The sequence below is a fragment of the Halichoerus grypus genome, chromosome 1 (genome assembly GCF_964656455.1).
Source record: "Halichoerus grypus chromosome 1, mHalGry1.hap1.1, whole genome shotgun sequence".
Lineage (NCBI taxonomy): Eukaryota > Metazoa > Chordata > Mammalia > Carnivora > Phocidae > Halichoerus > Halichoerus grypus.
In genome coordinates, this window is record NC_135712.1 from 40043954 (window position 1) to 40058628 (window position 14675).

A 14675-nucleotide genomic window follows, 5' to 3' on the forward strand; every position below is an offset into this window, starting at 1 on the left:
TTTTTGGGGGGTGGTACTTGGGAGGCAATAGGTTTGGCAAAAGCAAGGAGGTAGAAGAATGATAAAATCAGGTACCTTTAACCTGGTGTAAAGATTCTTCACACTCTGGCCTCTGTCTACATTTCCAACTTCATCTCTAAACCAGATTAACCTGCCATTCTGAATTTCCTAACGGAAGCAATTAGCAATCGCATCCTCAACAAAATCTTCCTAGAGTCTCTCTACAAATTGTTATTCAATTTACTGGCCTCTCACAGCTCTTATTTGTATATATTTATAGTTGAGCTTACTACATTTATGTGTAGATTATGTATAAAAATATCTCCCCCACCCTCACTATGCCGTGAGCTTCTGAAAGGCAAGGAATATGTCTTTAATTATGGTGTACCCAGTGACTACTAACTAAAATAAGGTTTTAAAAACTCAACAAATGCATATTTAATAAGCAAATGAAAGTTTAATGAATTAATATTCCCTGGGCCTCTTATTAATAGTATCATCTTGGTAAAGTCTGTAAACATCTTTGTGTCTCTGTTTTATTTACCACAAAAGAGCTAAAATAATTCTTAGACTCCTTAAAATCTCAAAATTGTTGTATCAAAATAAGAAAATGAATTACAGAAATATTTTATAAACAAAAGGTATTATATGCATAAGTAGGACCAACTTGAATGTTATGAGTCCATAGTTTCTCTGAAATTCCAAATAGCTACTCACATGCATGCAGGCACATGCACGCATACACACAAATGAAATTAAATGCTGCCAGATTTATCGTCCTTACTAATTCCTACACTTCCCAATGTATAGAAAAAGTATCAGTTTTGCTGATTTGGTAGCCCTGCAACTGAATGCTATCAAAGAGGAGGCATTAACTTCACTCAACATAGCTTTCTGAATTGTCTTGTACTACATCATTATTGTTCTCTTAGATTTTAAGTTCCTGAATATGAAAAGTGCATCTTTATATAATACATATCATTATATACAAATCGTCAATAAAAAAGCATCTTTGATAGTGATAATGACTTTCTGAATCGTTATAAATAGGATTGGAAGTAATAATAATAAAAAAAAAACCTGATGCTCAATAAGAAGAGTCAGGCAGTGGTCCTTATCATCCATCCCCATTACGAAATTCTACACAGAACAGTACGCATTTTAGCTAGCAAAACATTTCCAAGTCCTTGAAACTATACTAGTTGGGAGTGCTACACTTGTGGAACTGCTGAGAGCTCCAGCTTTTTATTATCGTTCTGTTCTGTATGAACTAAGCCATGCTTTTGGCATCCTGCAAACTGTTAAATTTTACAAATGAGACGCACAGCTGGAATGTGACTCGACCTCTGCTTCTGGCAATCTTTCAGATGCCTTAACTCCAAGTGACATAAAGGAAGCTTTAATCTAAAAAGTTAGAGAAGACAAAGGGTAAGATTACTAAGATGTTTCAAAATGTGTGTCAAATTTATCATCATTCACTGCGTTGGCAGATGCCGCGTCGGTACCGCTGCTCACGCCGCTGAGGAAGCCATGCTATATAAAGCACAGCTCTGTCAACTCCAAGGGAGCTAGCAGAAAGATATTCTTTGTCAGACATGGAATTGACAAGTACATTTTCTGTGGAAACTGTCTGATAACCTTCAGCATGGCACTCTGCTTTTATAGGATCCTGAAGAGACACCATTATCAGGAAGGAAAACAAGAGTTCTTGTGATTTATTTTTGGTTGCTTTAAAGAATTATACAAATGCTGTGTAACTCTGGGAATTCTGCACATGTTTATTTGCTTCATGTTTGAAGAGCTCTCAACAGAGAGACCTTAGCTTAGATGTAAAGCAACCCTCTGAATGAATCAGAGAACCTGTCAAGTGCTGTACCAGGTACGTGCATATGTAAGACACACATCTTCAGATTTTTTTCCCAAGTATTTCCCAAGTATTGATACTGATACCAGAGTATCAGAGTCCAGAGAGTTTGTGATAGGAACTTTAAAAATAATCCATGTACAAGGCAGTGGGACTGATGGTGGGGTGACAGTGAAGAGTCAAACCCACTGTTTAGCATAGCGAGGTTGCATATTTCCTGTAGGTCGGAGGGAAAATCTGGACAATTCTGTATTTGAGACGTCCTGCCAGTACCACACCATGAAGGCTGCTCACAGAGTAAGCCAACTCCAGAAGCAAAGGGATCTGTGGAACAGGAGGAATGGTGGAAGATGACAGCATACAGCATAGACCTAAATGTCCTCCCAGACCTCCACTTGATCCACCTGCAACCCTACCCTGCCAATGGTGGGCTTTCAGGCTCCTCCACTGCCACCCCTCCTTCAGCCCCTCTTCCCTCTCCTCCTATCCCTTTCCTTTCTCTAGTTATGTTTTCCCCTGTTTGTGTATCCTACAGACATACCATTGAGTCTATAGGCCAAACCAACATCCAGCTAGTAAAGAAATCTAGAGCAAAATATTTAAGGAGGCATTTACTCTCCGGGCTGTGTCTGTACCTCCTTCAGTTTTGCTCACTGGGAACCTTACTTGTTTCATCTCAGTTGCAGATGAGAGGGAAGGGTATAATAGGGCATCTTAGTTCAAGATGCTATTACAAAGTACCATAGACTGAGTGGCTTACAAACAATAGAAATTTATTTCTCCCATTTCTGGAGGCTAGGAAGTCTCAGATCAAAGTATTCACAGATCTGGTGTCTAGAGAGCTTGTTTCCTGGTTTATAGATGGCTGTCTTCTCCCTTCTTCTAATCCTCGCAGGGAGGTGGGGTTAGAGGGAGCTCTGGGCTCTCTTTTTTTTTTTTTTTTTTTTTTTAAAGATTTTATTTATTTATTTGACAGAGAGATAGCACAAGTAGGCAGAGAGAGAGGGAGAAGCAGACTCTCCACTGAGCAGGGAGCCTGATGCGGGGCTCGATCCCAGGACCCTGGGATCATGACCTGAGCCGAAGGCAGCCGCTTAATTGACTGAGCCACCCAGGCGCCCCTGGGCTCTCTTTTTTTAAGGGCACTAATACCATTCATGAGCGTTCCACCCTCATGACCTAATCACTTCCCAAAGGCCCCGCCTCCTAATACCATTACATTGGGGACCAAGTTTCAACATAATGAATTTGGGAGAGACATAAACATTCAGTCTGCAGCATGGGGTAACTTTGGGATCTTCTCTTTATGCACTGCAGGAATTTGACTAGCTTCAACAACTCATTGAAACTTATAGAACCTTATCATTAGATTTATAAACTTATATATTGGTTCTTGTTGCCTTCTGGATTGAGCTTTGGCCTAAAATTCTAGGGAACAAGAAAAATATCCTTTAACTTCTTTTTATACCCATAGAACAACAAAGAGAGTTTACATCAAGTTTTTCACTGGTATAAACAATTCAGTGAATTGTCTCATATGCATACTTTTTTACTTCATTTAAATTATTTCTGCATGATAAATATCCAGCAGTAGGATAACTAGTCAAATGATATGAACGTTATTGGGACAGGTTGCTTATTGCCACATTTCTTTTGAAAAGAATTTTACCAGTTGTCACTATAAATATGTATGGTTGTATTCATTTCTCCACAACCTGATATACATAAAAGTATTTTAATTGCTAATCAATTGGCACAAGATGATAAGATTTTATTCTCAACTCTTGAATATTTTTATATAGTTTTGTCAATTGGTTCATCTTTTGACTTATTTTCATAGGGCAGTTTTATTTTTCATCTATTTTGTGAGTTTGGATATTTTAAATTCAAAGAAGGCAGCTAGAATTTTAGTGAATTACCTCAATAACTAGACTCTTCTTTGTTATTTTTTCTCTTTTCTTTTACATCACCATTATAGTGCTATTCCTTTTCAAAATATCTTCTAGTTTTGTTTTGTTTTGTTTCCCTGTTCATGCTGGGTATGGTAAGTTGTAGAAAGAAATAAAACTGGAAAATTAATTAATTTATTATTTATTAATTAAAAACTTTATAATTAACCCGTATCTCCATCACACTAACATAAAAGATCATAAAGTTTTAATGTTTGTAATAAGATAATAAAAGAACATTAGCTATATGAAGTAAAATGTTTTTATATTTTATAAATTACCTAAAATGAGATTCAGTATTAATTAGTATTTTAACCAAAATCCATGCTTAATATTGACAAACTACAGACTTTAGTAAAATTAGGAAAAATTTAATATTGAATGTGAAAAATTTAATTCAAACTTGTTAGACCTCTTTTCAAGAACATTGCACTGATAGGGGCACCTGGGTGGCTCAGTTGTTAAGCGTCTGCCTTCGGCTCAGGTCATCATCCCAGGGTGTTGGGATCGAGCCCCACATCGGGCTCCCTGCTCTGCGGGAAGCCTGCTTCTCCCTCTCCCACTCCCCCTGCTTCTGTTCCTGCTCTCGCTATCTCTCTCTCTGTCAAATAAATAAATAAAATCTTTAAAATAAAAAAAATAAAAAAAAAAAGAACATTGCACTGATAATTTTATTTTTTAGCTTTCATTTTCTGCTTTTTTGCATTTCTGTGTGGATATTTTAATTTCTTTTTGAGCAATAGAAATACTTCAACCCAACTTTGGACAGTAATAATAATGAGCAAGTTTAAATCTTAGAATCTGATAGACAAAAGTGAAAGAAATAGACATGAGTAAATATTTCAATAACATTAGTTTCCTAGATTATGAACCATTTTACCATGATTAATACTTGGTTAAAATCAACCTCATAAATGTGTTATTTTTTTGTTGTTGTTACTATTAATGTTACTAGTTTTCTATCTTAAAGGCAAAGGAATAAACCTAAAATAAAGTGGCTAAGATTTACAAATTTGACCAGCAGTAGTATTTATTACCCTATTTATGTTTTGTAAGTTTTGCATGACCATTTGAATACTAATTCAGGTAAATCAAATTGTAAATTTATCTTGAATGATACTAAATATGGCCAAATCAAAAGCCAGTGTAAGCACTCTGGAACATATCAAATAAAATAATTTTTTTAATTGAAGATTACGTCCATTGATTTCCAGACTAACTGATTAAGACAAGCAGTAATAGGCTTGCCAATTTTAAAACAAAGGCATAAAATAAGTTACATTTATATAATCCTTGTATTTTCCAAATTACCTCTAAGTACATTTTCTTTGATTTTCTTATCAACTGTATGAATTAGGAAAGACCAAAATTATTGGTTTCTTTTTTTTTTTATGAGAAATTCACCCCAGCTGACATAGCCAGCAATCTTATGGTATTCTATCCTTAATCCCACAAAGCATGAAATGTAGTATGCTACTAGCTTATTTTATATTAAATGTTAACAACTTGATGCCCCACACCTGCTAGAAAAGAGACTTCCCATAACCCCTTAAATCTCAAAATATTTGTGATTGCTTTTCCGTTATTGATAACACTAGTCCTGCTCCCTGTGTGGAATAAATAGTATCTTTTTTTTTTTTTTTTTTTTTTTTGAGAGAGTGAGCGAGAGAGAGAACACAAGCCAGGGGGAGAGGCAGAGGGAGAAGCAGACTCCCCGCTGAGCTGGGAGCCCTTTGCGGGGCTCAGTCCCAGGACGCTGGGATCACGACCTGAGCCAAAGGCAGACGCTTAACCCACTGAGCCACCCAGGTGCCCCAAATAAATAGTTTCATAAAGAGCAGGTCAATGAACCCATTCTCCCAAGTGTCATAATTAAATTTGCTCTCGGTTCTCTAATTGATTCTCTAATCCAATGTCTGGTAGATATTGATAAATGTTAATTACAAAAAGAATAGCCAAATATCCTTATTTAGTATGCATTGTATAACACAGCCATTATAGTTTATATTCTCACAAACACACACGCGCGCACACGTGCATCTTTTTCTCTTTTGACTTCTAAACCTGATGTTTCACTTTTAAAAGTGGCTGTTGATGGGGATGGAAGAGGAAGGGCGACTGCTACATCAGTACATCAGAACCAGGGCATATATTGGCTGGAAAAGTTTTGAGAGAATCAAAAAGAAATAATTTGCTTCATTCTTTTTTTTTTTTTTTAAGGAGGAGCTAAGAAGAGAGGGTGAGATTAAAGTGGACTGTGAGCCTCTTGCTGACTTCTCACAAGAGCAGGAACATGAGGAGGCAGAGTGGTGATGAAAACCAATAATTCAATCTATCACAATATGGTGAGCATTCTCAGATTTAAATGATGAAGAAAAATAAGTTGTGAATTAGGGAGAGTATGATAAAAACAATGTGGTAAATCAAGGAACTAAAAGCAGATGTGACACTAGAGGGATGAAGGTGTGAGTACTGTTTCCAGGAAAGGCCACCACCATTGACTAATCAGTTTGCTAATGGCCGGTCGTGTTTAAAGGTGCAAGGAGGATAGACCCGAGAACCTGCTGGAAGAAGATACGGTAGAAACTTAGAAATGTTGCTAAGAGAACAGCTGAGTGAGTGAACATGGATCAACGAAAAAGTGAATTAAGATAAATGCTTCTAGAAAATGAAAAATAGACATAAAATACTCTATCAGAAAGAAAACCTGCAGAATTTCAGGTTTAGCAAAGAATTTTTACAATCATCATCATCACTTGGAAGATCCAGTTTTTCATTTTTATTCTTTGGAGGGATGATAGCTATCTCTAATAAAATGACAAATCGGTTTTAGCTCTTATCTCCATGTTTCTGCGACTATTAGACGTAATGGTCAAAGTGAAGTATTTTAATCGCAGCTACTGATTAGCTTGCTCAGGCTGCTTACTGCCCCGTGTGAAGGGCATTCATACCTTACCCATGCAATACACAGTCTGCACAACCCATACACGTCTCTGATTCTAAGCATAGATAAGAAATATGCTATGGTGAGTGCTGTGAATTGTGTAAGACTATCGAATCACAGACCTGTACCTCTGAAACAAATAATACATTATATGTTAAAAAAAAAAGAAGATAGTAGGAAGGGAAAAATGAAGGGGGGGAAATCGGAGGGGGAGACGAACCATGAGAGACTATGGACTCTGAGAAAAAACTGAGGGTTCTAGAGGGGAGAGGGTGGGGGATGGGTTAGCCTGGTGATGGGTATTAAAGAGGGCACGTATTGAATGGAGCACTGGGTGTTATATGCAAACAATGAATCATGGAACACTACATCAAAAACTAATGATGTAATGTATGGTGATTAACATAACATAATAAAATTTAAAAAAAAGAAGAAATCAAACCACATAATAAATGGTGTGATCTTGGGAAGAGCAATGGATTAGAGTCATAAGATCCTCATTCAGGTCACATATACCTAGCTGGATGACATTATTCAAATCAGTCAGCCTCTCTGAATCCCATTGTGCCTATTAGCAAAATGATGATAATATTTACCTTCTAACCCTTACATAGTTGTCTGAGTTAATCAAAGAATGTTTCATAAAATTCCAAGTTTTATAGAAACTCTTATTATTATTTAGGATATTAACACAACCATAAGATAACTCTGTTGCCATGTATATGGATTTTAATAGTTCTTAAGAGACAGTCTGGCATATTATCTCATGTAAGCTACAGTTCCAAGCTAGAAGTATTTGTTTAATAATTAAACTATTTTTTTGTTAAATGGAAAGCCAAAATGTTACCATCTATGAAAAATACTTTTAAATTTATACTAATTTGTAATTCTATGTATTAGATTTTAAAACTCCAGTGGTCCCCAGTCTCTTATTCTTTTTAAAAGATTTTTATTTTCCCATTGCATAGATTCTCAGTTATGATAGAGAATATTAACAATTTATAAGCTGTAGTGCTTGCCAGTTTGAGTTACAGAGAAGTAATGTAGACAGTAGAGGTATTCTGTATCAAGAGCCTCTTGCCCACGTAGTCTACTTTGCAGTTCATCGTCCTTTTCAAGACCTCGAGATGTAGGAATGCTCTTGGAGTCTCAGGCCTCTTCCCTTCTTTATCCTTATTCATATTGTCTCAACTGTTCCCACAGCTTAAAAAAAATTTACATATGCAGAAGTTTTCCAGATTTAGAGCCCCAATCCTGAATTTCCCATGACCTCTAGACTTAGACAACAAATGGCTCTGCACCATCTTTGTATCCAGTCTACATGTCCAGATCAACTTCTCAGTGTTCTATCTAAAATTGTTCCTCCCCAGTTTTTCCCTATTTTTCCTATGGTGCCACTAAACCCTTGGTTGTTTAAGTCAAAAATATGGGTGTCATTAGTGACCCCTTCCTTTTCCTCTCATTGTCATCCAATCCATCATCAAGTTCTACTGATTCTACTGTAATATATATCACTTATCATGCCCTATAAAATGCTATATGATCAGATCCGTGGCCACTATTTTAAGCTCAACTATGTAAAACAGGCTTTTTTTACTTGTTACTCTTCATATCACAAAGCCCTCTTGGAAATTATATTTCTATTTATATGGGGTTTTTTTTATTGTCTCTTTCCCCTATTAGGAAAGGACTTGTCCAGTTTTATTCTCAGGTCCATACCTGCAATGCTGCCTGGCACAATAATACTTGTGAATGAATTAATTCATAGCCATTGTATGAATCCATCAGTGGAAACAGGCTTGGAATCCCCAGGAATCAGATTAACAGCTGCACATGACCATCAGTGTGCTAGGTGTGGTTCCATAAATGCATTCTTTGTTTACGAAGTACATTCTTGGCATTCCTTTTGAATACAGATGGCCAAAAATACCATATTGATTCAAAGATATAATCCTACCTATTTTCAACTCAGGGTAATTCTATAAGAATGGAAACTCTCAAAAACTAAGAAAGGGAAAGTCATTTTTGTTTTTGTTTGTATTATTCATCTCTCCAACTTCCATCCCTACCTCCTGAACGTTTATACTTAGGAACATCCTTTGTCTTTCCCCTCTTGGTCAAAAATGGTATTTGGACTTGATGATAGTGATCATCAGGAGTAATATTATGCCAAATCCTTTCAAATTGTGCTGTAGCTAAAGCATAAAAATATGTCATGGTGGAAAAGAAATGTCATGATGGTAAATCTGTTTTACTACTCTTCAGACCTTTTATTTGCCCTAACAACTTTTCAGACCATAGCCATAATAGATTAACTTTGCAGGGTGGATTTACATATCTCTTACCAGAAAAAGTAGTGTCTGCTTCAAATCTTTAAGTTGTATTTGAAATATTTCCCAAATATTGACCCTCAGAGTTGTCTGGACCTGACTGATAACGAATTATAGTCTGCTATGGTTGGGCTTGCAATAAATTAATGACCAATGAATGTATGAAATGTGGTATGGTAAAATCTCTGGTTCCTCTCTTGTGAATTTGTTTGAACTAAAGTATGTCTCATTGTTTTCAGGTCAAATTTAATCTCCTAATCATGGAGCTTGTACCTCCTCCTATATTCTGTATGTTGGTTGATGGTACCTTTTTTTTCAATCCAGTCTCTCAAGACAGAAGATTCATTTCTTAATGCCCAGCTTCCCCTCATTTAATATTATCTATTGGGTCACCATATCCTCTGCTTACAAAATATTTCTGGCATCTGATCCCTTTTCTCCATCACTGTGACTTCTTTGAAAGATTGACCCATTCTAGTCTCACAGAGGTGTATTGACCTGGTTTCTGACTGCACCATACCTTCCCTATAAAACCAGAGAGGGGTCAGCTCAGAATCATGTCCCTGAGAGGCAGTATGGTTTGGGACTGATGGGTTGGAGAGATGCTACATTGAAATAGGAGATTCTACAAAAAAGAGTGTAAGTGATGATACCAGACAAGCAGGGTTTCAGATCCTGTCTCTGCCTCTACCAGTGGTATCACCTTGGGTAAGTTCCTCTCTGGAACTTAATTTAACCATATTTGACTTTGAGATAATAATTCACACTTCATAGGGTTATTGTGAAAACCACATAAGATTATGTTACTAAAAAGTATTTCCTGACATGTGTTGAATGCTCACCAGACGTTAGTTTTCTTCTTGCATTCTCCTACCACTCTCGGCACCATTGTCTGTTACCCAGAATGCACTTGCAGAAACCCTGCTTGCTTTCCTAGGCGTCTTGTACTGATCTCTTTGCAGTAGCAAGGATTTCCTTTTTTCTCTATACCAGGATAAAGGAACTCAATAAGACCCTATTCTGTCTCAGGGAACCTGTTTCTTTCTATGCTTCTGCAAATCCTCATTCTAGAATACCTGAAACCTATTTCCCTTCATGCTGTTTTCTTGCTTTGATATACATCAATGACCCTCTCTAGGTGAGAAACAAAAATACAGATTTTTTAGCCTTCTCTCCCCTACCCTTGCATATTTTTCCAAACTCAGTTCCAACACTCATTCTTTTCAGCTGCTTGGCTTTCTCATAAAGTTCATCTTTGTTCACTCCTTTGTACCCACATGACCAGCCTCTCCAATTAGAATGCCTCTCCCCACCTGCTGCTTATATGTCCAGTGAATGCCTGATAGTTTCAGATAAAGTCCTTTATAAAACTTTGTCAGCCTTGGCCTCAGTCCATTTTTCTCAGCTTAGTATTCCCCTTGCACTTGGATATGTCTCTATAAGCATGTATCTTGTCATATCAGTACTGTTTATGTGCTATTTGTCTTACCCACTATCAAATCAATTCCTTGAATGGATGACAGTACCACAGCACCTACAATATGCTTGAAGGTCCATAAATAATGAATGGCTAATGGAAGGTGTTATCATCATTATTCCTATTGCCCTATTTAAAAATTTATTTCCAAGATTTTATTTGTCAAACTGTACTACCATTTTGTACTCTATATCATGAACAAATATGATTTTTATGTAAAGCTATTTTCATGTAATTCTGAACATCAAGATGTAAAAGCCTAAACAAATAGTCTAGTATGTGTGCTTTTCTCATTTGCATGAAAACAATGTTCTGCAATTGAGATTTTAAGTTCAGAAATTTCAAAGCCCTGATTTAAAAAAACCGAGTCCTTAGTAAAAGTTATCCATATTTTAGCCAGTTTATTTAAATAAATTGGAAAGCAGTGGGGCGAAATTTCATCAACCTTCAAAATAAGCACTCACCTTTTATTCACAAATTTCTTTCATATTAGAAATTAGTGCTAAAAAAATAGATCTACCTTGATAGCCTTGAGAGAAACTCCTTACTTGGAAAAGGGTGAGGAGATAGGAGAATAACCGGCATCCAGCTATTGTACCACATTTAAGCTCAATACAGCCAGGCTAAGCAACCACACACATCCACAATCTAGATCTTTCTCTCCTAGGATAACTTAATGAACTTCTCTGGTTCCCTGCCCTGGGTCTTCATCACTAAGGAAAAGTCAGAGAAGGCAGAGCATTTGAACATCTAGCCAGCAAGCCTACTCTACAGTAGATCTAGACCAGCAGGCTTGAAGATTTCTATAATTTTATCTGGGGATGGGGAGGGTAATTGTACTGTCTTTTCCCATATATGTGATGTGTTTATATTATTTGCATTATTTTAAGATATTGTTATAAATTTTGTTCCATCTCCTAAGAAATCTGGTGGATTATCTATGTCTTTACATTCTTTGGTTCGTGTGTGAGAATTTTCAAGAACCCACTTTGTAAAATAGCTGACAAAGTGGGGAACTTGTACTTCCTGACAGAACATGAGTTGAGAGTGTCATTCAAGTTCAATTAGTTAAGCATTAAAAAATATTAGTCTCATGCCTGGGAAAAGATAAGAATATCTTCAGCCCCTTTTCATTACTTTAAAAGGAATTTTCTAACAAATCCAGTTTAAGTATAAATACAACTCCTTTTTTTTAAGATTTTATTTATTTATTTGAGAGAGAGAGAGAGAGAGAGAGCAGGAACAGAGGGGAGGAACAGAGGCAGCAGGAGAAGCAGACTCCCCACAGAGCAGGGAGCCCGATGTGGTGTTCAGGGTTCGATGCGGGTCTCCATGCAGAGCTTGATGCAGGGCTCAATGCAGGGCTTAATCCCAGGACCCTGGGACCATGACCTGAGCCGAAGGCAGATGCTTAATCAACTGAACCACCCAGGAACCCCATAAATACAACTCTTAATTGTCTATAACAATGGGGAATAGAAAATTGAAACCTACAGATAATCCAAAATTTTATTTTAAAGAACACATTAAACCTGTTACCAATGAGCTTCTTAACATTGCTCAGAGTTGAGAATTAATTAGTGTGAATTCTCTCTTTTTGTATTTGACACCTCACCCATGGAGGATGAGCTGATCAGTAGTAAATTAGGCACTCAGTAGAGAGTAGCCAGAAAAGACTGAAATCAGAAACCAAAGGACTTGAAAATTTAAAATAAAATAAATCTTCGTTTTGGTTTTATTATAGCAATGAACATTCTGAGAACTAAATACAAAACATTTTGAATGTGTGGATTTTCTAGAAAATATTATCTCTTGTCATTCAAAAGTATAGATTAGTATCTTTGATTCAACTCTCTGAATCAAACAGTGAAATAACTATTTCCTACTGTCTCAAGTCCATTCCTTCCTGAGCAACAACATAGAGAAAAAGAAAAAGAAACTTTCTCTGTTTCCCTTCTGGATTTTCCAAGTGCTCTTCATCAACAGAAAACCATTTGTAGATGGGGTCCCGTTTCGAAGGTAGACAAGTAATAGTTTTTATTTGTGGTGTAAAGTCAGCATGCAAAAAAATAAATAAATAAAAAGTCAGTAAGATCTGTCCAGATATCTTTGGTTCTGCCCCTCCCTTTGAAAAGGCTCACCCCCCAGACCAGCAGTACCACCCAGCAAACAAAGCCACGACCACAGAGAGCTTCCTCCACAGGCTCACCAGCACTTCCTACTGCCTGTTGCACAACTTCAGTTTTGTCTCCAAACTCTGACAGTTTGCTTGGGTGATTTCATGAGAATTAGCCACCAATTTCTGAAGGGATATTCATTTTCACTTACTATCCTTTGAGGATAAGTCATATTCTGTATTTGTATGTAACATGCAGAATCTGAAATCCAGCACTGAAATTCTCAGATGAAGCATAAGTGACCTGTTGGAGGTGCCTAAAGAAATAGGCATCTTCCTTAATAAGCTAAAATCCAAAGCCTCCAAAGTTGGCACAGGCACAGAGAGAGAGGAATCCTGCACTCATGGGAAGGCATGCAGACCCATACCCTTCACAGTCATGCTCCTGGGACTTCCCATTTCTTTAGAGATCTCTTGATTCCATTTCCACATCCACAGTGGCTTGAGTGGAACTGACAAGTGCTGCATCGAGGTTCACACACTTGCCTTCCATTCTCCAACCATGTAATTACGACTGTGTGTTCCTTCAAGGACACCAGCCAGTCTTGTAAGATACACCATTAGTCTGACAGAGAAAATACTCAAGTCCTCCTTTGGAAAGAACGTCATTTACTTAAATTGTGAAAATACTGATGGAGACAGTGCTTTTTAATCAAAGGTGTATGCAATTTGTGAATACTTTGGAAATTACTGATATCCTCACATAAAGCCAATAATAAATATTTTCGACAGAAGTGTAAATATGATCTCAGTGAAAAGATGAACTATCCTTTGTTTAAAGTTTGTAGCCCCAAAATAGTATTTAATCTAACATATATAATGGTATTCCCCTAATTTAAGCACACTTAACTTTTAATCTTTTTACAAAATAAATTGAGTCATATTATAAGATTTAAAAATGAATTTTAAATTTTCAAGTGAAAATAATTTGGCAGAGCATACTTCAAAAAAAATCTCCCTGGTCATTTAAATATTTAATGTAGATACAAGTTTTTTGTAGTGTATTCGTTACTCTAGATACTATTCTAGAGGTATTACAAGCCCTTTGAAATCATGTGCAAAAATGTACATGTCTGCATATAATATTTTTGGGGAAAAGATAAAATTGCCTACCTCAGAACCACAGCATAAAGTAAAAATCCATTTATGATGTGTAAATTCCTCTATGTGTGCAGGTTTTTAAATACTAAAAAATATCCATATGTATGGATTCACTGAAATGTATAAGAATATCACAGAGTCCTGGGGAGCCTGGGTGGCTCAGTCTTTAAGCGTCTGCCTTAGGCTCAGGTCATGATCCCGGGGTCCTGGGATTGAGCCCCGCATCGGACTCCCTGCTCCGCGGGGAGCCTGATTCTCCCTCTGTCACTCCCCCTGCTTGTGATCGCGCTCTCTCTCTCTCTGTGTCAAATAAATAAATAAAATCTTAAAAAAAAAAAAAAAGAGTATCAGAGTCCATCAGCATATGCTCGTAGATATATTTTCAGAACAGCATGAATATTCTTGGTCACAAGATAAATGATATGTTTTATAATGATACAATTTTATTATTCATTAGCTCATGTTGTTATGCTCTGGTTAATCATCATAAAGATACTAATTTCTCATGACTTCTCTTATTCACTTTATGGAAAGAAACTCTTTATTGAAAAACCAAATAGTAGCAAAATAGATTTGAGAGGATCTGTTTAATGAGTATTTAGTGATATCTCACTACATTTTGGTTGCTTTATTTTAAAATACAGAAAAATATTTTGGATGTTTAAAAAGTGAATGTGCAGTGGAGAGTGACTAACGTGAGCACCAGCATTATATTGCCACCCATGTCTTGAACTAGGAGACTGATGGACTTGCTCCGATAATTTGTATGATGAAATTTTGGGGTAAAAATGGATATCACTTAACAAAAATGCTTTTCCATGGTTCTTTTTTCTA

The 14675-nt window shown here is 36.6% G+C and overlaps 1 protein-coding gene across 10 annotated transcripts in view; it reads left to right on the forward strand.

Annotated features, from left to right (window-relative positions):
- Positions 1–14675, forward strand: part of HTR1F (5-hydroxytryptamine receptor 1F) — a 152251-nt gene that overhangs the window by 21997 nt on the left and 115579 nt on the right. For 6 of the 10 annotated variants that reach the window (XR_013443113.1, XM_078059891.1, XM_078059870.1 and 3 more), the window contains one exon: positions 6037–6158. The exons of 2 other annotated variants lie outside the window; for them this stretch is intronic. Coding sequence is in view for 3 of the 8 variants with exons in the window: in XM_078060122.1 (XP_077916248.1) it covers positions 6037–6126 (90 nt within the window). In the remaining 5 variants the exon portion in view is untranslated. Of the gene's footprint in view, positions 1–6033; positions 6642–14675 lie in introns of those variants that run through there. 2 more of the 10 variants (XM_078059985.1, XM_078060100.1) reach the window with 2 other exon arrangements.